Below are 23,200 nucleotides of genomic sequence, written 5' to 3' on the forward strand. Positions count from 1 at the left end.
CAACTCACCCGCATCCCACCAAAGCTAAAGACATTCCCTGAATCCCAAGCCCAGTCTACGTTGTTTGCACAGGCCCTCCCCTCCTCGGCTTCCAACAACCTAGAGGTACTCTGAGTTCAGGTAATCTCCATAATTTAATTTACAACTCTGTCATTCAGAAGAGAAAGGATGCAGGAAGGAACCAGGCACTTTGTGAAATTGAAAGCTACAGGACTGTGGCAAAGACCTGACTAGTCAAAACCGCGTACATCAGCATAACTGCCCTCATCAGGGCTTACTAGAGAACGCTGCTGCTAACGGATCAGGATGTTATATGCACCACACCTTCAATTACCTTCAACTGGAGAGTAAAGGAGGGGAGCAAGATCTTCCTATGGCCACTGTTAAAAGCAAAGTTGAGTTTGGAGGATTATTTTCTTTTTGCTGGGATCCAGAAAGGTGTTACACTGATTTTTCATTGATTACATATTTGGCCATTTAAGAAATACCACAAAAGAACCCACTTTCATTTTGTCCTGAGCATCTGCTTAAGAATGGCTTAAAATGTACATAAGCTACACAAATTCCAAATGCACCCTTCACATTACAGCGACACTGGGAATTGGCAGACTGAAGAGTGCAATCCAGTTCTTCCACTGGGCTATTCTGAAACCCAAAAGAGGGAGTGAGGGAGAGGGATGCTCATGTGCAAACAAGAGGATGAATCTTCTCCTCTTGCTGGTTCATCCCAACCTTTTGTCTGCTTTCCTGCTCGCCTTACGTAGCAGAAGAATGACAGGGAAGCCTGTCCTATTGGGCTCTCCTCACTTCTGCTCATTAGGGCCTCTCTCGTTCCTCCAGGAAAAAAGGCTGGAGTGGGGGCCTGAGACTGACGAGCTCCAGTGCCTTCCCCTTCCCAGCCCCCATCAGCTGTTTCTAGAGATCCCCAGGGGAGAGGGAACAGCGCCTGCATTTGGCAGCAGCACCCTTGGCCTGGCACCCTCTCCCCATCCGTAACGGTGTTTAAAAGGAGGACCTCAGGGACCTCCCACCGACCCCCACTATGTTCTGGCTTCACTTGTAGGATGAAGCAAGAGTGCAGAACATCAACAGGGGTGTACAGAAGCCTTGGAATGGCTGCACACCCATTTCCCAAACTGTTTCCCACCACAAACGAGCCACCAACGTCCATGGCTGAAACACCTGGGAGACAGTATGACCTCCTTGCGTAGGCTGTATTATTTTAATGTTCCATTGTTATTATTTTCAAATGTTTTGCAGCAGGCTTTGGGGGTGTTATTGCCCGCCCCAAATAAAAGGGCCAGTAAAAATGCCCACAGACACTCTGCAGGAAGAGGCAGAGTTTGAGCCAGCTTCAGGACTGCCCGCTGCCCCCTGCCCACAGAGCACAGCCTTCTTTACTCTGCATTTCACCTGCCCCCTGGGAACACATCGATTCAGACACAGGCATTCTGCAAAGGGGCCTTTTCTTCACACTTGAAGCAAACTCTGCCCTCCAGAAAGGCTCGGCCCAGGGGGATCCAGCATGGGTCAATTGCTTGCAATCTGCCAGCTGGGAAGAAGAGTCAAAGCAGAGAGCAACTGCTCAGCACCATGTCTCACCACTACCTGCCTGCTTTCAGATGACACTAAAAGGGCCCAAATGCAGCCTGATGGTTCACAAGAGTTCTAATTTCCACTGGGGCTCTGAAACTGGAGAAGAGCAAGGACCAACAGGGGCTAGTCAAGCTGCAGACTGCCAGGAAAACAGGCAGGGCTGATGAACGGTGACAGCAGCCATGGGAGCAGAGAGCTATCAATGCAAGAGCCTGGAATTGACTTTGCCGGGGGGGGGGGGGGAGCTCTTGGTTTTCAAGGAACTGCCACTCAAACAGATCTCCAGCAGAGCGGCAAAGCCTACCCCCATCCAGCCTGGCACAACACATCCCCCCACATTCCCTGCAAGCGGCACACAAAGGCTCTCATGAGCTAACTGTCAGCTGCAGCTGCAAGTGCTGTTCAGCCAACTTGGCAGTTCTGAGTACATCATAAAAATGATGAAAACCTGATGTGGGCGAGCAGGCAGGCCTGCACCTGGCAGGCAGCGAAGTCAGGCAAGGAACAGCAAAAGCCATCTCCAACTGAGGTTACAAGGAACAGAACAGGCTTCGTGGAGACTGGAGTAGCAATGCAGGATGTAAATGCATGCAAGCCAAAGAAGAGGAGATACGGGCAAAGGCCGGTGCAACTAAGCTACAAAGAAGCCACTCTCCAGTTCAAAGCTCACCTCTGCTATGCCACTAGGTAGTGATGGCCACCAATTTGGATGGTTTTAAAAGGATATTAGACAAAGTCATGGTGCATAAGGCTATCAATGGCCACAAGTCCTGATGGCTATGTGCTCCCTCCAGCATCAGAGGCAGTATGCCTCTGTACACCAGTTGCTGGGGAACATGGGCGGGAGGGTGCTATTGCACTCATGCCCTGCTTGTGGGTTTCCTATGGGCAGCTGGTTGTCCACTATGTGAAGAGAATGCTGGACTAGATGGGCCTTGGTCTGATCCAGCAGGGCTCTTATGTCCTTACTCAGTATTCACAAGCAAGAAACTCCCTTGAACTCAGCTTCCCCTCTCCCCAGTCTGTAACATGGGGGTAATAATACTGACCTATCATACAGGGTTGTTACAAGGGCTACAGCAAGTAATATATATGCAGAGTGTTTGAATACTGAAAAGTGCTACATAAATGCTATTACTACTACTACTACTACTACTAAAAAGGATTATAAAAGCACCATTAAGGATTGGGAGGAGTCATTTAAAAGGAAAACTAAAGCAAGGATACAGCTTAAGCAAACCATACACCAAACTGAAAGCTTTTGAATGGGAATAAACTGAAACTCAATCCAGACAAGACTGAGATGCTGTTAGTAGATGGTTCTCCTCAGAGGATGGAGGGTGCTTAAGCTGTTCTGGATGGGGTTGCACTCCCCCTGAAGGAGCAGGTTCATAGCTTGGGGGTCCTCCTGGAGCCATCTTTGTCACTTGAGGCTCAAGCAGCCTCAGCGGCATGGAGTGCCTTTTACCAACTGTGGTTGATGGCCGAGCTATGCCTCTGTCTGGAGAGGGATAACCTGGCTTCAGTTGTCTACGCTCTAGTAACCTCAAAGTTAGATTACTGCAATGCACTCTACATGGGGCTGCCTTTGAAGATGGCTCAGAAGCTACAGCTCATGCAAAATCAGCAGCCAGACTGATAACAGGGATAGGATGGTCTGACCATATAACACCAATTCTGGCCTGCTTGCATTGGCTGCCTGTATGTTTCCAAGCCCAATTCAAAGTGCTGGTTCTGACCTATAACGCCTTACATGCCTTGGAACCACATTACCTGATGGAGTGCCCCTCCTGGCATGAATCAACCCATACGCTACGCTCAGCGTCCAAGGCCCTCCTTTGGGTGCTTCCTCCGAGGGAGGCTTGGAGGGCGGCAACAAGGGAGAGGGCCTTCTTGGTGGTGGTTCCCCATTTATGGAATGATCTCCTTAACAAGGCCTGCCTGGTTCCAACATTGTCACCTTTTTGGTGCCAGGTTAAAACTGCCCTCTTCTCTCAGGCATTTGGCAGCATATAATGAGTTTTTTGATCAGGTCCTGGATTGTCTCTGGCTGATTGTTTTAAATTGCTATAGATATATGTTGCATGTGCTATCTGTTTTATGTCCTTACATGAATGGTTTTTAATACTTTATATAATTATTTTAATGGTTTTTAATTTTTGTGAACCGCCCAGAGAGCTTCGGCTATTGGGTGGTATAGAAATATAATAAATGAAATGAAATAAGGAAAAAGGCTCAGGAGAGTGAAAGTGATGGAGCACCAGAAGGTAAGAGAAGGGAGACAGCAGCAGCACAGGAATGCAGGGATGCAGAACATCCCCTCTTGACCGGGCAAGAACAAGCAGCTTATTGCCTGATTGATGGACTAGGTAACCCTCCCTTCAATAGGATTTGGGAAGGGGAAAAACAAGCTCAATATGTCCCAGTGCTGTGCTTTGGCTGAATTTTGAAAGATTGTGGTAATTATGTTTATATCTCTGCATTTTTTTTGTTTTTTTTCGAAGTTAATCATTTATTTATTTTATTTATTGCATTAATCAAAATGTAAAGTTTTTTAAAAAAATATTTACCAGCATTGAGCAGATTTTGCAAACATGTAAAGGGAACTGCAGGTAACTAATCTCAATTTGGCCAGAAAACTAATCATAGAATCATAGAATAGTAGGGTTGGAAGGGGCCTTACAAGGCTCAATGCAGGAATCCAAGTCAGAGCATCCCTGACAGATGGCTGTCCAGCCTCGTCTTGAATGTCCAGCCTCGTCTTGAAGCTGAACTAACACAATGGACCAGAAAAGCAACAACAACATTACAGCAGTCTGAAGATTACATGAAGACCGCCACACAAGGCTTTAGGCTTTGGGCATCCTGTTAACCAAGCTCTTTTTAAAAAATGAGACCCACTTGCCCTTTAGAAGTCTGAAAGCTCCATGATGGGTGTAACAGAGGAACAGGACATCTGAGATTGCTCTCAGAGTTGCCCAAATACTGCCAGCCCTGTGGCAAGCACAGGCACTAGGGATGGGAAATATGACTGTGGCTGCTTCTCTGCTGGGGCAGAGATGACGACAGCGCTTGGGAGTCCTTATGTGCAGTCCTTCAGTAGATGGCATTAAGTAGCTGCTCACAGGATCAGGCCAGAAGAGCTGTCCCTCAACTACAATGGCTCATATTTCAGAATGAAGCAACACTTTTTGCCTTAGTATTTAGCCGCTTCTATACTCAGCCACACTGCTTGCTGCCTCGTGAGGTTTTCTCTGATGCTTTATTGTCATCACCTGCATGAGCGTCAAAAAAGCCCCTCCTGCTACTTTCAGGCACGGTTTCTGATTTATACCTGGCAAGTCAGAAATGTAAAGCGTGACACGTCCCTCTTTGACACCAAACAGCAGCAGGCCAGAACACTGCTCTAGAAAGATATGCACTGAACAACAGCATGCCAGATTTTGTGTGTTAGAACAGAAGCTGACCTGTCATGCTGACAAGCCTTGAGATTCACAGTACCTGCAACAGACTTCGACTCAGTGAAGTGTGGCTTGATCTACACATATGAATTCAGAAGCCACTGGATCCGCTAGGAATTATTACAAGCTTGCCTTGGGCAAACAAAGAGTTCCTGAACCTAGCAGGTGCATAACCTTAAAAGCTTATTTCCTTGGAAATAAGAGGCCAGGATCCCATGCCTGCTATTGCCCGGCTCGCATTCTCTGAAGCAGGTAGCTCTAAATTAAAAAGCAACCAACCAAGTTTTATCCCACCATGTGAAGCCTATCTGCTTGCCCTTTTCATTAATGGGAACCTGAGAGGCTGACAGCAGCAACCTAAAAACAGTGGACCAAGGAAAAAAGCCAAATCCTGACAAGACTTACTTCTCTGGGTTATCTGGGAACTTGATCCGAAGTTCCTGATTCTTGTAAGATCTCTTCTCAAAAGTGAGGATCATCTTCTTTACTGAGCTTTCATCCAGGGGTTCCTCCTGGCCAAAAACATATTCATTCATTCCAGACGACATCAGATTCATCATTCAAGGCGAGCTAGCAATTTCCCCCAGCCTTCAGACCTACTAGTATTGCTGTGAACCGCCCAGAGAGCTTCGGCTATTGGGCAATTATAGAAATGCAATTAATAAATAAAGCTGTGTACTAGTTCTAGTTTGTGCAGTTGTTCAACCCTTAACCACATCATGTCAAAACACAACATGACTACCCATTCCCCAAACCTCATCCTGTGTCCACCCCCACTTCAATAGAAAAGGGGGTGTAGTTTTGTGACTGACAGCTCTAGCTTCCAACCAGGGGATGGCTTTGGAAGGGTTCTCATTGTTGCTTCCAGTCATAGAGATTTGGGGAGGAATGTAGAAGGAACCTAGCAGAAAATGTTATGGGACTTTGGGATACTGTGTGTGTGGCAGCAGAAGTACTCAGGGCTTCTAGCACTAACCCCAAAATGCCTGTGCTTATTGCTGTTGGTTCAATTGGTAGCTGCTGACATCCCAACCAGGCATGCAGAGTCCCCACAAGTCCCCACAACCCATCACGCTCCCCTAGATTTTCTCTTTGTTTGCCAACAGAGGGAGGGAGGGCAGAGCACCTGCCAGCTTTCTGCTACAGGTGGTGCCTGCCCACAATTTACAATAGAGGCCCTCGAGCTCCAGGCAGCCAGGAAGTAGTGTGGGAGAGAGCACTGGTCTTGCCATCTCTAATGCTTCTTCCCCCATGATTTAACATAAAGCCCACTGATGCACTGGCTTCTCACTCCAAAACAAAGTGAGAAGGACATGCCTTCTCTGTCCAAAAGAATACAGGGGGAGGGTGCGCTCCAAGGACTTTGCAAGCAAGCAGGGTTTTAATGGCGCTCACTCGCTCGCACACACTCTCTCTCTCTCTCTAACACAAGACTTACTTTTCTGGGTTATCTGGGAACTTGATCCCAAGTTCCTGATCCTTGTAAGATCTCTTCACACGTGCGCGCGCGCGCACACACACACACAGTTGCGCACCAACAGACACAGTCACTTGCCCACAGAAGGTGGGTATGGGAATCCCTTTTAAAGAATGCCCCAAACTTTAAAGGTTCCTCTTCACTATATTATACCATATGAACAAACACTAGATAGTGTACACTGTCATATGTTTTCTTCACCCACTCCACCAAGGATGAAGCACTTCCTGTGACTCTGGGTGCCAATTCTGAGCAGAAAACAAAATAAGCCTTAGTTTTTCATTCATCATAGCTCCCTAACCCCTGACCTGTCTGAAATATTGCAATGTAGAGGTGCACTTAAGACCTACACTGTACATCATTTTCAGACAAATTGCTCATATAAACAATAGGAGGGGGGAGCCTGAATCCCTTTTTAACACACTCAAGACCACTGCACTTATCTGTCTGAAATTTAGCAGACTTCATCCCCTCAGAAGGGGCTATTATGCCTGCAATGTCATCCTATTTGTCAAAAAGTAAAGACGTTATGGCTGTTCGTTGATTTCCCCATGGTGGTCAACAGGGAGTCAGTGTTGTGCCTCCATCTGGGATGGAGGAAGACATGGAATGCCTCAGCCTAAGAGTGTTTGGGGAGGGCCCAGCACATGGGCAGGCGGAAGACAACTGCAGCTCGACCCAGCTGGCCTCACCTATCAATCAGCCTCTGCATAAAAGACAAGCCTCAAACCCAATTCAGGTGCTGGAAATAACTGCTGATGCTCACCCATGCACCCATAGCAGAAAACGTTCCTGCCAGCTCCTGGACCCAGCTCTGATTATTCTCGAACCCAGAACGACTCTATTCTTCAACGTGTCCCTATACCTGGGTTTGTCTTCCTTGGCTTCGGACTGGTACTCTTGGCTTCTTGACCTTGGACTATTTAATGACTCATGCTCGCTGCTGCTTATCGCTCAACTCAAGTGATTTGCGACAGTCACAAAGCTTTGGATCTTCCACAGTGGGGCTCTGCTTCAGACCCAAGACGAAGCAGGTCCAAAGCGGTCCAAGCCAAATCAACCCACTGTCTGAAGCGGGTTCCAAGCCAAATGTTGTCTTCTGCGCACACCCCTAGTGGGAACCCAGAGAAGAGAGCAAGTCATCCCCACCTCACAATGGCAAACGTACCTCCTCCTCTTCCTCGTCGCCTTTTTCAGTTACATGAAGCAGCTTCTTTTTCTCACCATCCATCTCCTCTGCTGCAGGGAACTCCTCTTCCCGGTGACGGCCACGCTCCCGCACGCTGCCTTGTTTGTGCCGCACTTTAAGATCTTCTTCTTCATCTTCACGAGTTCTTTTTGTCCCTCTATTTGGCTGTGGAGAGAAAAATCAAATGATGAGCCAAGAGAACCCATCTTCCCTTGCCTCTGGTAGGTCAAAAATAAAAATTAAAAAATGACTATTTCTTTTAAGACTGCTCTCAACATGTCTGCAAGCTACAGGCCAAATCCTATGGTGCTGTCTGGGGCTCAGCCCTCAAGGAGTATCTTCTTGGGGTGAGAGCAGCAAGCAGACCAGAGCCACAAAGCTCTGTCTCAGTCAGTGATGTGGGTTTTCCAGAAAATTCTGAATCGGAAAACTTTCTTAAAAAATTCCAACACACATCAGGTTAATTTGCATGGGGTCATTTCCATAGGAAAAAAAATCAGTTGAGACTGAAAAAATTTCCATTGAAGTTCATTTGTACTGGAAAATGGCCAGTTTGAACCAGAAAGTTTTCTGATGCCCTAGAGAAATCTAATTTAGGATGTTTATTTTAATGGCATTTAGTAAATGACGAAGCTGAAAAATAATGCCACATTCATTTTTGGTCGAATGTATCTGACCTGAGATGTTTGAGGGAAAAAACCATCACACTTAATGTGATCTAAACTTTATATGTAGAATTTTTGATTGGAATACTCATTAAAATGTAAAGAAAATAGCATGTTCTTTGCTTACATTATTTAAAGTCAAGAAAAAAACAAAGTTACTGAAAACTGTTGACATGCTAAGGCACAATCCTATGCATGCTTAGAGAGAAAAAAGTCCTACAGCTCCCAGCGTTCCCCAGCCAGCATGGCTTTTTTCTGCCGAGACATGCATAGGATTGGACTCTTATTAATTCTGGCAAGCCAAAGAACTGTGCATGATATGCTGACAACCACTCATCTATTTCAACGGAGTGCAACCCGCTTCCACTGAGGTTGCTCGGGCACCTTCCGTTTCGCTGTCACTACCTATTGGTTCCATTTCACTCTGAGGCATATATGTATTTCAGTGACATATATGGATTCTCTCATATATTTGCTATGGATAATTACCTGAAAAACATGAATTACAACTTTGAAGCTGCTAAGCTTACTTCATAGATCATAGAATCATAGAATAGTAGGGTTGGAAGGGGCCTACAAGGCCATCGAGTCCAACCCCCTGCTCAATGCAGGAATCCAAGTCATAGCATCCCTGACAGATGGCTGTCCAGCCTTGTCTTGAAGGCCTCCAGTGTGGCCTCCCTAGGGAATTGGTTCGTTTGTCGTATTGCTCTAACAGTCAGGAAGTTTTTCCTGATGTTTAGCCGGAATCTGGCTGCCTGTCACTTGAGCCCATGATTCCGTGTCCTGCACTCTGGGATGATCAAGAAGAGATCCTGGCCTTCCTCTCTGTGACAACCTTTCAAGTACTTGAAGAGCGCTATCATATCTCCCCTCAGTCTTCTCTTCTCAAGGCTAAACATGCCCAGTTCTTTCAGTCTCTCTTCATAGGGCTTTGTTTCCAGTCCCCTGATCATCTTCGTTGCCCTCCTCTGAACCCTCTCCAGTTTGTCTGCATCCTTCTGAAAATGTGGTGCCCAGAACTGGACACAGTACTCCAGATGAGGCCTAACCAGTGCTGAGTAGAGGGGAACTAGTACTTCCCGGGATTTGGAAGCGATGCTTCTATGAATGCAGCCCAAAAGAGCATTTGCCTTTTTTGCAGCCACATCACATTGTTGGTTCATATTCAGCTTGTGATCGACAACAATTCCAAGATCCTTCTCGCTTGTAGTGTTGTTGAGCCACGTATCCCCCATCTTTTAACTGTGCATTTGGTTCCTTTTTCCTAGGTGCAGAACTTGGCATTTATCCCTATTAAATGTCATTCTGTTGTTTTCTGCCCAGCGCTCCAGTCTATCCAGATCACTTTGAATTTTGTTTCTGTCTTCCAAAGTATTAGATATCCCGCCCAATTTTGTGTCATATTAAATACTTAATATTGTATTTGCAATTGGTATACATTCATTTTACTAATGAACCTATGAAATGGAAAATCTTCCATGGAAAAATGGAGCACTGGAAAAATGTCCGTCTTGGAAAATCTTCCATCCCGCACCACTGTTCTCACTGGCTCAGAACCTTCCATCAGCATCCCACATGTAGGGTATGGGGCTACTCCAGTGGCCCTTGCAATCTCACTCCAGGGAGAAGCTGTTGTGCACGACCCTGTCCCTGGCAGAGGCTGAAGAAAAACTGGCCCAACATCGCCAATAGCTGTGCCAATAGCTTGCTCCAGTGCCAAGGCAAGGCATCTCATTGTCACCTCTGGGATCCTATACAGAGCTGGCCACAAATCCTCCCCACTCAATGAGCTGGACTTGCACCAGTCCTTTTCAGCCACAGGGAGCAAGCATGGACCAGGAGGTCAATGCACACCATGGAAGAGTTGAAAAGTGCACCCAGCTCTAGAAGCAGAGCTGTCAGGATGCACTGCCAGCAACGCAGCCCTGTCTTCTTGATTAGCAACAGTCTTGGCCTACAAGAAAAGGAGAAGTGGTTCTCCATGTAGTTTACAATGCCCAAGTATTTCCAGTACAATGGCCCTGCACATTTGCACATTACAAGCAAACCTGGTATTGGCCTCATAATGTGAGGAGAGAGGAAGATAGACATTTGCAGGAAGATATCAGTAGGTGGGAGGGGGCTTTACTTTCCCCCACCTCTCCTCACAACTATGCTCTGGCTATATTTAGCCTGTTTTTCTCCCAGTCAGAGTTGGGAAGTAAACCCAGCTGGAGGGTGAAAGGTTTGGGGGTGGAGAGGATTTGCCAGAAAAAATAGGCAGACATAGGAAAGGTTAAGCATTTTCTCCATGAACCTGTTTTCCCTGACAAATGTCCCCCTTTTCCTGTATTCATTTTACTTCAGCAAACACAAGTTTGTAAAGACACATTCACTAGAAGCGATGAATAGCTCCACCCTCATTAAGATCTAATTAGGAAAAAAACATCCCAGAAGGAAGGATGCACCACTGAGGCCGGCTTCCCTAAGAAGAAATGTCTATTGCACCCAGCTTGAAACAGCAAGTTACAAGTTCCAAAATGGTTGCAAGCATTTGTTTTTGCTTCTGCCCATCAAGGCAGTGTGTGATCTAGGCTGTCAGTTCTTTTTTTTTCTCCCTCCCCCCTCCCTCCCCCTCCACTTTTTTTTAAATTAAAAACAATGAGACTACAGCCGTAATGAGGGGCCAGGGGAGCACATGGTGTGGTTGGGCACAAAGTAATGTACCATAGAAGGGGCTACATCACCAGAACGACCGCGAAATTAAAACTCCTCTACAAAGCCAACACCATCTCCTCCAAGCGTGCAATCAATGTCATTATCGGCAGTTATGATCTGTTTCAGCCTCAACTGGGGGAGGGAGGGGGAAAATCCTCCCTAATATGCAATAACAGAGTCATTATGATAAATTATGGAAGTGCTGGAAGTGTAATTATTAATGCCGCCAACACATTAGCACCCAAACACCAATGAATTCCTAGACAAAAACTATGCCGTTCAGATACGAAGCTGGAGGGGGGGCTTTCCAAGAACTCCAGCAGGCTCAAACAAGCTCCAACAGAAAGTCACGTCATGCCGAATTATGGCAGCAATAAACAGGGAAATGATTCCCCATGTCACCAAAACTGCTCAAAAGACAAACCCTCCATATTCTAAGACAAGAGTGGGCAACTTGCGGCACTCCAGATGTTTTAGCCTACAGTTCCCATGATCCCTGGCCCCTGGCTATGCTGGCTAGGGCTGATGGGAGTTGTAGGCCAAAACATCTGGAGGGCCACAAGTTGCCCACTCCTGTAATATAAGACAATGTACCTGGGAAGAAAAAGCAGGTGCTTCCCAGAAACATCTAGCTTGTCAACGCAGGAAACAGGATGCTGCACTAGACAGACCTTCAGGCTCTTCCGACATCCTTAAAAACAGACCCTGTGGTTACAGAAAGGAGAGGAAGTGGTTTGCATCCTGCAAGAGGGCTAGTTGAGTCCTGAGATTATGTTCCAACCTAGCTTTGTTGCCTTTGGGTGGTGTTAAAGACAGGACCAAAACATTGGATACATGAGCTTCAATTCAACTAGGGGTAAGTTGTACAGGTCCCCTTTCCTAGCTTACAGACCTACCAGGAACAGGGTCTCCTGTAAAGTATGCAGCAACGCCTGAGGCACCCATTAAGTTTGTGAGGACGCCGATGTCTGGATTTTCATCTACTATTTGAAAATATGCTCAATAAAAACATTTCACTAGTTAATGTGATTCTAATAAACATTAATATATGATATGATCCTTGATGCCCATTTTGCACTCAGGGAAGGTACACCACATGCTACTGCTGTGCATGTAATCCCAGGGAATTCCCCTAATTTTTATGTGGGGAGGGGGTGCAGGGGAGAGGAATGCAATGTTTTGTGCTATCCTCCCACAGCATCAAGACACAACCTATCCATACATATTGTGGGACTTCAGTGGTGTAAAAGCAAAAACAAAGCCTACAAGCTTTACGATCAGCGTGCCCACTCTCATGCCCACCAGCAGTAGCCACTGGTGGGTACTAGGGACAGGACTTTCTCAGTGGTGGCCCCACACCTTTGGAACTCTTCCTCTAGAGAGATGTACAGCTTCATCATGGCCAGCTCTTTAAAAATTCCTGAAGGTTCATTTGTTCCAGTCTGCATTTGGTACTTAAAAAGATCTGCTACTGCATAACTGGAGTGTGCAACTGTAGGTTCATGTTTTTGTGCTACCGTAAGCCACCTTGAGAAGATGGTGCACCCTGAAAGGTGGGCTGAAAATCTCTTTTAAAATAATAATAATAATAATTAATACTCATAACATTAATACTAATAGCGGGAAACCAACTATTAGGCAATCTCTATTTGGCCTTTTCTGTAGCAGCACCCCTATTCCTTAAGGAGGTCAGATAGACTGAATCTTTGTCTAGCTTTAGGCAGGCCATAAAGACTTATTTTATTTAGGGTGGGTTTTGATGGGTTTCAAAATTTTATTCTCCTCTCTGGGACAGTATCCAAAGCTGGCACTCTTCCAGTGCTTGTTAGGCTGTGCTAGCGGGAATGACCACTAGCACAATGGGAAGCTAGCATTTCCTAAAGCAACCCCAGAAACTACTGTTTGCAGGACAGGACAGTCAGTGGAGCTCAGAATGGGACAGGTCAGCAGCGCTCCCTTCTGCAAGCTCCACTGACCTGTCCCATTCCGGAAACGCTAGTTTCCGGGGTTGCTCTAGAAAGTCCTGGCTTCCTGCTGCTCTAGCAATCATTCCTGCTAGCCCAAGGGCAGCTTTGGATATTGCCCTGGATGTTTTAAAGATGGCTTTCTCTGTACTTTATTTGATTGTTTTGTTTATAAAGTTGCATATTGCCTTGGGAGACCTTTTGCAGAGAAAGACGATTTATAAGAGCCAGGGCCTGCAGGAGAAGCCACCACCACCACCACCGGGGAAGAGGCGTGCTTGCCGCCGCTGGGCCTGCTGCTGCCGCCGCTGGGCCTGCTGCTGCCGCCGCTGCCACCACCACCAGGCCTTCCCTGTGGACTTCTGCCTGGCAGACCGCCAGTCCCTGCAGGACCAGGCCCCCAGGTACCGAACCAGCTGTGCTGCTCCACCTGCCCCTCCCTGGAGGGGCTACATAAGCTGGCTGGCTGAGGTGGCCTGGGAGAGCCAGGGCCTGCGGGAGAAGCCACCACCACCACCACTGGGGAAGAGGCGTGCTTGCTGCTGCTGGGCCTGCTGCCGCCGCTGCCACTGCCACTGCCACCAGGCCTTCCCTGTGGACACCTGCCTGGCATTTTTAAGGGGATTTTAATTGTTTGGTTTGTTTGTTTTATTTTGTTGGGGGGGATTTTGTTGTGTTTTTAGGGGTGGGTAGCCTGCCTGATAGGCGGGAGCGAGGGGGCATGTGTCCACCTGATGGAGGCAGTGGGGGGAGTGTTGGGGGCCAGAACATACCGAGGCTGGGCGGCAGGCGCTGGCGGAGCGCTAGGGGCAGGCCATGCCAGGTAAGGGGAACAAGGGAGAGATGTGTAGTATCTGTCCCCTGCTCCGGGCCTGTCCAGAGCCAAAGGATGGCTGGGGGAGGCGTGACCCGATCTTCTGGCCTTCGTTTGCTGCTCTGCAATGCCAGGTCTGTTACCCAGAAAACCTCCCTCATCCATGACATGATCCTGGATGAGGGTGCAGACCTGGCATGTATTACGGAGACCTGGCTGGACGAGGCTGCTTCTCCAACCCTTGCAGCCATGTGTCCAGCTGGATTTTCGTATGCACAGCAGCCGAGGGCTGGGGATCGGGGAGGGGGAGTGGCTGTTATCTACCGAGAGTCCTTGGTCTTCACCAGACCCCCTCTCCGGGAGACCAAGGTTGCTGAGTGCATGTACCGGAGGTTGGGCCCGAAGGGCAGCCTGGGGATTCTGCTCGTGTACCGTCCACCCCGCTGCACGACTGACTCCCTGGCCGAGGTGCTTGAGGTGGTCTTGGATGTGCGTGTGCAGTCCCCTAACTTACTGGTGTTGGGGGACTTCAACGTACATTCGGAGGCCATCCTCACAGGAGCACCTCGGGACTTCATGGAGACCATGGCCTCCTGGGAGCTGCACCATATTCTAACTGGGCCCACCCATGTAGCCGGTCATGCGCTAGACCTTGTGTTTGTTTCTGGAGAAGCGGGGAGTGATCTGGAAGTCAGGGGTATATCCACCACCCCCTTGTCATGGTCAGATCACTATCTGGTGATGTTGGACTTCTCGGTTCCACAACCCCTCCGCAGGGGTGGAGGACCCATTAAAATGGTCCGCCCCAGGCGTCTTATGGATCCAAATGGATTCCTGAACGCGCTTGGGGATTCTCTGGGGCACGCCAACGGCCACTCGGTCGAGACCCTGGTGGGTGGCTGGAATGCCGCAATCACTGGGGCATTAGATCGGGTGGCTCCGAAACGCCCTCTCCCCCTGAACAGGGCTCGGACTGCACCATGGTTCAATCCGCGGTTACGAGCTCTGAAACAGGAGGTGAGACGGCTAGAGCGCCGGTGGCGGAAGTCTCGCTCCAAAGACGATCAGACACGGGCTAGAGCTGTATCTTCAGCCTATCACGTGGCGGTGAAGGCAGCAAAAAAAGGAATATTATGCTGCCTCCATCGCGTCTGCAGAGTGCTGCCCCAGGAGGCTGTTCCAAGTGGTCCGGAGCCTGGTCGGTCCTGTGGCTCCGGAACCACTGGAGCATTCTAAGGCCTCCTGTGAGGCTTTGGCAAGGCACTTTGCAGATAAAATTGATCAGATTAGGTATGTTACTCTGCACGCTGTGGATACAGTTAGTGAGCAAGAGGCGGCTTGTGGCAAACCGGTTTTGTGGGATCGGTTCCAGCTTCTTCCTCCTGATGAAGTGGACAAGGTGCTTTCATCTGTAAGGCCGACCACCTGCTTACTTGATCCTTGCCCATCTTGGCTCATTATGAGCTGCAGAGAGAGACTGGGTGAGGGGATCAAGGCGGTGGTGAATACCTCCCTTGAGAAGGGAGTGATGCCATCAGCCCTCAAGGAGGCAGTGATAAGACTGCTCTTAAAGAAGCCCTCCTTGGATCCTCAAGTTCTGAACAACTTTCGCCCAGTCTCAAATCTGCCATTTTGGGGCAAGGTGATTGAGCGGGTGGTGGCAGTGCCTTTGAAGGCACACTTGGAAGAAACTGATTATCTAGACCCATTTCAGTCGGGCTTCAGGCCTGGGCATGGGACAGAAATGGCCTTGGTCGCCTTGGTGGATGATATGAGGAGGGCTCTGGATAGGGGTGAATGCTCCTTCCTTGTTCTCCTCGACCTCTCAGCGGCTTTTGATACCGTTGACCACGGTATCCTCCTGGACCGCCTGGAGGGGTTGGGCATTGGAGACACTGTATTGTGGTGGTTCCGGTCCTTCCTCTCCGGCAGGTACCAGAGGGTAGCACTGGGAGAGGAGGTGTCGGACCCGTGGCCACTTACTTGTGGGGTGCCACAGGGTTCCATCCTCTCCCCGATGCTATTTAACATCTATGTGAAGCCACTGGGGGCTATCATCAGGAGGTTTGGGGTGCGGTGTCATCAATATGCGGATGACACGCAGCTCTACCTCTCATTCAAATCTTCACCAAGGTTGGCCGTAGAATCCCTGTCCAAATGTCTGGAGACGGTGAGTGGCTGGATGGGGAGGAATAAGCTGAAGCTCAACCCTGACAAGACCGAGGTACTTTTGGTGGGAGACAAGAGGAGGCTGGGGGATGTTGACCTGGTGTTGAATGGGGTACGGCTACCCTTGAAAGACCAGGTCCGCAGCCTGGGGGTCATTTTGGACTCCCAGCTGTCCATGGAGGCTCAGGTGTCAGCTGTGAGCCGGACAGCGCTGTCTCAACTCCATCTGATACGGCGGCTGCGCCCCTTCCTTCCCGACGATCTGCTCCCATCGGTAGTACATGCCCTGGTCTCCTCTCGTCTAGACTACTGTAATGCGCTCTACATGGGGTTACCCTTGAAGACGGTTCAGAAGCTGCAGCTGGTACAGAACGCGGCGGCTCGCCTGATTAAAGGCAGCTGCCGGCGAGATCACATCACGCCAGTGCTGAAGGAGTTGCACTGGTTACCAGTTGTTTTCCGGGCCAAATTCAAGGTGTTGGTGTTGACCTTTAAAACCCTATATGGTTCCGGCCCAGCCTATCTTAAGGAGCGCCTCCAGCAACACCAGACAGGTCGCTTAACAAGATCAGCCTCAGATGGCCTTCTCTCTGTCCCATCAGCCAGGACAGCTAGACTGGTGGGGATGAGGGAGAGGGCCTTCTCTGTGGTGGCCCCCACTCTGTGGAACTCCCTCCCTAGGGAACTCCGTCATTCCCCCTCTTTAATGAGCTTCTGTCATTAAAAACGTGGTTGTTCAGGCAGGCATTTGGGGTGGGTTAGGGTATTTTTTTTAAAAAAAAAATTATGGTAAAATTTTATTGTTTTAAATTGTTTTATGGTGGGTTGTACATCGCCCAGAGTGGCTGGGTGACCAGTCAGATGGGCAATTAATAAATTTAATAAATAAATAAATATAAATATTTTAATAAATAAATAATATTATGAATGGTTCTTTGCATGATCACCTGTAATTCATTTCCTATTCACCACAGGCAACCAGGTGAGTGTCTGTTGACAACCTTGGCTTCCTGAGTCAGTGCATTTGAGAAGATTTCCTTCCCTGTAACACTTCCTTCTGGAAAAACAAAGAATTATCCTGAGCTCTAGTAACTGCCAGCCTTCATCAGCAACTCAGCGACATCGGACCTGGGGGCAGAGAAAAACAGAAGCTAGTAATAAATTAACTTATTCTGTTTAAGAAAAGAAAAAGAAAGATGCCTGCTTTGCATGGCACAAAAGCAAAATAACGTGGTTACTATGGAGCTCGGAAATGATTTGTTAAAGAAATTTGAAATGAATCTTCGTAAGTGAAAGGCTCCCTTTGTGCACAGATCTCCGCCAGTTAAATCTAGCTGGAAAGAGCCATCAAGGAGAGCTACCTATTAGCTGTCAATTTAGAAAGACTTCGGGAAGCAAGCTCCAAATCTCCAGCGATATCTCTCCAACAACCTCTTAATCTTTTTTGTAACACCTATGTTAAGCCAGCCTGCTTTCAATCCTGCTTTTCGCTAGTGCATCTCAAAAGGAATAAGCAATGTCAGGGAGTGCAAGAGCTAAATGTTTTTAAAAAAAGGAAATTAGGTTGCCTTGCAGTGGAGAAAATTCACAGGCATATCCAGGGAGTACATTTCATACCAACTAACAGGTGGGCACAGAAGGGGAAATACATGCACACACCTTGGCATGGTTCTTTTAAGAGAGAAAGAGACTAGCGTTCTCGCCACCCTAAACCTCAAAAGAGCCAACCTGATCCTTCCCCATAGTGGGGGACGGCTGGTGGAAAGGGTGTGGCACAAAAGCCTCAATGTACTCCAGGGCCTGTGCTGGCTCCCCTTGGCCTTAGAGCCAAAATTTCAGGTAATTCTACTAAGTTCCAGCCACTTTTTTTGGATGCTGCTTTTAAATAACATCTGATTGCTGCTGTTCCTGTTTTTCTAACTGTTGTTTTTAGACTATTTTATTGTTTTTATTATTGTTTTACTAGTGTGTATGTATGCATACAGAGAGGGCGGGTTTTGTTGTTTATTCGGTCAGTCGCTTCTGACTCTTCATGACTTCATGGACCAGCCCACACCAGAGCTTCCTCTCGGCCATCGCCACCCCCAGCTCCCCCAAAGTTGAGTCCATCACCTCCAGAATATCATCCATCCATCTTGCTCTTGGCCAGCCCCTCTTCCTTTTGCCTTCCACTTTCCTTAGCATTGCAGGGGCTGCGGTGGCTTAGTGGTTAAGACGCTGAACTGCAGACCGGAAGTCGGCAGGACAGCAGTTCGAGACCCGACTGCTGCGTGACGGAGTGAGCTCCCGTCTTCAGTCCTAGCTTCTGCCAACCTAGCAGTTCGAAAGCAAGAAATTGCAAGTAGATAAATAGGTACCGCTTCGGCGGGAAAGGTAACAGCGTTCCGTGCACCTCGGTGTTCAGTCATGCCGGCCACATGACCATGGAAGCGTCTTCGGACAGCGCTGGCTCTTCGGCTTAGAAATGGAGATGAGCACCACACCCTAGAGTCGGACACGACTGGTTGGGGACACCTTTACCTTTACTTTTTTTCCCTAGCATCAGCATCTTCTCCAGGGTATCCTGTCTTCTCATGATGTGGCCAAAGGACTTCAGTTTTGCCTTTAAGATCATTCCCTCAAGTGAGCAGTCTGGCTTATTTCCTGGAGGATGGACTGGTTTGATCTTCTTGCAGTCCAAGGCACTCTCAGAATTTTCCTCCAGCACCACAGTTCAAAAGCATCTATCTTCCTTCGCTCAGCCTTCCTTATGGTCCAGCTCTCGCAGCCATAGGTTACTACGGGGAATGCCATTGCTTAAACTATGTGGGCCTTTGTTGTCAGTGTGATGTCTCTGCTCTTCGCTATTTTATCAAGATTTGTCACTGCTCTCCTCCCAAGAAGTAAACGTCTTCTGATTTCCTGGCTGCAGTCAGCGTCTGCAGTAATCTTTGCGCCTGGAAAGACAGAGTCTGTCACTGCCTCCACGTTTTCTCCCTCTATTTGCCAGTTATCACTCAAGCTGGTTGCCATAATCTTGGTTTTTTTGAGGTTTAACTGCAACCCAGCTTTTGCACTTTCTTCTTTCACCTTCATCATAAGGTTCCTCAGCTCCTCCTCGCTTTCAGCCATCAAAGTGGTGTCATCTGCATATCTGAGATTGTTAATGTTTCTTCCAGCGATTTTAACTCCAGCCTTGGCTTCATCAAGCCCAGCACGTCGCATGATGTGTTCTGCATACAGGTTGAATAGGTAGGGTGAGAGTATACAACCCTGCCGTACTCCTTTCCCAATCTTAAACCAGTCCGTTATTCCGTGGTCTGTTCTTACGGTTGCTACTTGGTCGTTATACAGATTCCTCAGGAGGCAGACAAGATGACTTGGTATCCCCATACCACCAAGAACTTGCCACAATTTGTTATGATCCACACAGTCAAAGGCTTTGGAATAGTCAATAAAACAGAAATAGATGTTTTTCTGAAACTCCCTGGCTTTCTCCATTATCCAGCAGATATTGGCAATTTGGTCTCTAGTTCCTCTGCCTTTTCTAAACCCAGCTTGTACATCTGGCAATTCTCGTTCCATGAATTGCTGGAGTCTACCTTGCAAGATCTTGAGCATTACCTTACTGGCATGTGAAAGAAGTGCCACTGTTCGATAGTTTGAACATTCTTTGGTGCTTCCCTTTTTTGGTATGGGGATATAAGTTGATTTTTTCCAATCTGGTGGCCATTCTTGTGTTTCCAAATTTGCTGGCATATGGCATGCATCACCTTGACAGCATCATCCTGCAAGATTTTAAACAGTTCAGCTGGGATACCGTCATCTCCTGCTGCTTTGTTATTAGCAATGCTTCTTAAGGCACCTTCAACCTCACTCTTCAGGATGTCTGGCTCTAGCTCACTGACCACACTGTCAAATGTATCCCCGATATTGTTATCCTTCCTATACAGATCTTCCGTATATACTTGCCACCTTTTCTTGATCTCTTCTGCTTCTGTTAGGTCCTTGCCATCTTTGTTTTTGATCATACCCATTTTTGCCTGGAATTTACCTCTGATGTTTCTAATTTTCTGGAAGAGGTCTCTTGTCCTTCTTATTCTATTATCTTCTTCCGCTTCCGCACATTGCTTGTTTAAAAATAATTCCTTATCTCTTCTGGCTAACTTCTGGAATTTTGCATTTAATTGGGCATATCTCCCCCATCACTGTTGCCTTTTGCTTTCCTTCTTTCTTGGGCTGCTTCCAGTGTCTCAGCAGACAGCCATCTTGCCTTCTTGGTTTTCTTTTCTTTGGGATGTTTTTTGTTGCCGCCTCCTGAACAATGTTGCGAACTTCTGTCCATAGTTCTTCCGGCACCCTATCTACTCAATCTAGTCCCTTAAATCTATTCTTCACCTCCACTGCATATTCATTAAGAATATTCGTGAGCTCATATCTAAATGATCTATGGGTCTTCCCTATTCTCTTTAGTCTGATTCTAAATTGTACAATAAGAAGGTCGTGATCTGAACTACAATCAGCTGCAGGTCTTGTTTTTACCGACTGCATAGATGTCCGCCACCTTTGGCTACAAAGGATGTAGTCAATCTGATTTCGGTGTCGACCGTCTGGTGAAGTCCATGTATAAAGTCGTCACTTTATTTATTTATTTATTTATTTCTATACCGCCCAATAGCCGAAGCTCTCTGGGCTGGTCTCTTGGGTTGTTGGAAGAGAATGTTTGTTATGCACAGTGAGTTGTCTTGGCAAAATTCTATCAGCCTACGTCCCGCTTCATTTTGTTCTCCCAGACCATCCTTGCCTGTAATTCCAGATGTCGTCTGACTACCTACCTTAGCATTCCAATCTCCTGTAATGAAAATAACATCTTTTTTTGGTGTACTATCCAGTAGGTGCTGCAGATCCTCATAGAACAGATCTACTTCTGCTTCTTCAGCATCTGTGGTTGGGGCATATATTTGGATCACTGTGATGTTAAATGGCTTACCCTGAATTCGAATTGAGATCATTCTGTCATTTTTTGGATTGTATCCAAGCACTGGTTTAGCCACTTTATTATTAATTATGAAGGCTACTCCATTTCTTCTGTGGTCCTCTTGTCCACAGTAGATCTGGTGGTCATCTGATGTGAAGTGGCCCATTCCAGTCCATTTCAGTTCACTGACACCCAAAATGTCTATATTTAATCTTGACATCTCCCCAATAACCACATCCAATTTGCCCTGGCTCATAGATCTTACATTCCAGGTTCCTATGGTGTGTTGATCTTTAGAACATCGGATTCGTCGTTCACCACCAGCACCATCGGCTGCTAGCTGTCCTTTCGGCTTTGAGCTAGCTGCGTCATCACATCTGGGGCTAGTTGAACTTATCCTCTGTTCCTCCCCAGTAGCATTTTGACCATCTTCCGACCTGGGAGTCCCATCTTCCAATGGTATACTGACATATCTCTGGTTGTACTGATCCATTTAGTTTTCATGGCAAGAATACTGGGGTGGATTGTCGTTTCCTTCCCCAGGGATCGTATTTAGTCTGACCTCTCTGCCATGACCTTCCTGTCTTGGGTGTCCCTTCACGGTTTAGCTCATGACATCATTGAGGTGCTCAAGCTCCAGCATCACGACAAGGTAACGATCTCCTTTGCTGGAGGGTGGGAGTAAGGTATAATTACTTATAAATCCAGGCAAGATGAAGATAGTTGATTGGGAATTCTACTGATCTGGGTGGAGATGGAGAATGCAACCTGGTATAGATTAAGAATCAATTACACATCTGGGGGCTACTTCTGGATTCAGTGTTATCCTTGGATGCCAGGTTACATTGGTTGCTAGGAGCACCTTTTACCAGTGTCAGCAGGTTGGCAATCTGTGGCTCTACCTAGAGGAGGCAGATCTGGCCTCAGCTGCCTTGGTCAGTTGTGCCATATTGAGCAAATAACGAAAGACAGGTACAGTCATAACTGAACAGTGCTGGAATTTCCACCTATCAACACTCTGCATCGATGCCTGCCAAGGCAGCTTTTTCTGTAGCATTACGAGATATAAACACCTGTCAAGCACACACCTTGTGGGACCCAGAACAGATTAAAGAATCAAAGAAACATCTCAAGCTTCCCCTGCCTGCCATTTTGCAAGTCATCGAATGCAGGAATAGGGAACTCCACTCTACTCAGCTCTTATTCTCTTGCTGAGACAACAAAGAAAAGGATGCAGCAGCCACTCCGACTCATAGACTGCGTTGCGAGAGCCATCAATTCTTACCCCAGCACAGCTTATTTCTGCTGGGGGTGGGGGGAGGATATACGGCTTCATTTGGCCATTTTACAGGCTCCATTTGTGAAACAGGAGGAAGAATCTTCTCCCAAAGTCCCATCTTAGTTGCCTGTTTCTGAGGATCATTATTTAACACCCAGACTGTCACCTACTTTCTGCAGAGCTAACCAGCTGGTAGACATGTTAAAAATTGTGGTGTTTAAGAACATGGCCCAGTTCCTTGCTGCTCAGTTTACCCCAGACAAAAGGTGAATAGAACGGTCTCTTCCAAGAGATGGGGGGTACAAGTTTTTGTTAAGAGTAGGGATCATACCTTCAGCAAAGGAGATGGTTACCTTGTCATGGTGCTGCAGCTTGAGCATCTCAGTGATGCCATGAGCTAAACCGTGAAGGGACACACAAGATGGGAAGGTCATGGCAGAAAGGTCAGACTAAATACGATCCCTGGGGAAGGTAACGGCAACCCACCCCAGTATTCTTGCCATGAAAACTAAATGGATCAGTACAACCAGAGATATGTCGGCATACCATTGGAAGATGGGACTCCCAGGTAATGCTCAAGATCTTGCAAGGTAGACTCCAGCAATTCAAGGAACGCTGGGTTTAGAAAAGGCAGAGGAACTAGAGACCAAATTGCCAATATCTGCTGGATAATGGAAACCATCTAATTTAAACTCCTTGGAGAAAAAGGCTGCAGATGAGCAAATCGCAATAAAGCCGCAGCACTGCCTGACACCATCCTCCTTGCCACTTTCTGCTATTGAGCCTCTCAAGTTCACCTGTTTAGGAAAATCATAGAATCATAGAATAGTAGGGTTGGAAGGGGCCTACAAAGCCATCGAGTCCAACCCCCTGCTCAATGCAGGAATCCAAGTCAGAGCATCCCTGACAAATGGCTGTCCAGCCTCGTC

The 23,200-nt window shown here is 47.4% G+C and overlaps 1 protein-coding gene across 3 annotated transcripts in view; it reads right to left on the bottom strand.

The window, feature by feature from the left end:
* Positions 1-23,200, bottom strand: part of CTNNBL1 (catenin beta like 1) — a 156,430-nt gene that overhangs the window by 112,509 nt on the left and 20,721 nt on the right. Inside the window, exons 2-5 of one of the 3 annotated variants that reach the window (XM_084854910.1) lie at positions 16,983-17,163; positions 11,683-11,793; positions 7,703-7,888; positions 5,463-5,569 (exon numbers count right to left, since the gene is read on the bottom strand). In XM_084854910.1, the coding sequence (XP_084711036.1) occupies positions 5,463-5,569; positions 7,703-7,765 (170 nt within the window). In that variant the 5' untranslated portion in view covers positions 7,766-7,888; positions 11,683-11,793; positions 16,983-17,163. The remainder of the gene's footprint in view (positions 1-5,462; positions 5,570-7,702; positions 7,889-11,682; positions 11,794-16,982; positions 17,164-23,200) is intronic. The other 2 variants (XM_084854909.1, XM_084854908.1) reach the window with 2 other exon arrangements.

Source organism: Heloderma suspectum, chromosome 4 (genome assembly GCF_057233095.1).
Source record: "Heloderma suspectum isolate Gila_16-S chromosome 4, 16-S_ref, whole genome shotgun sequence".
Classification (NCBI taxonomy): domain Eukaryota; kingdom Metazoa; phylum Chordata; class Lepidosauria; order Squamata; family Helodermatidae; genus Heloderma; species Heloderma suspectum.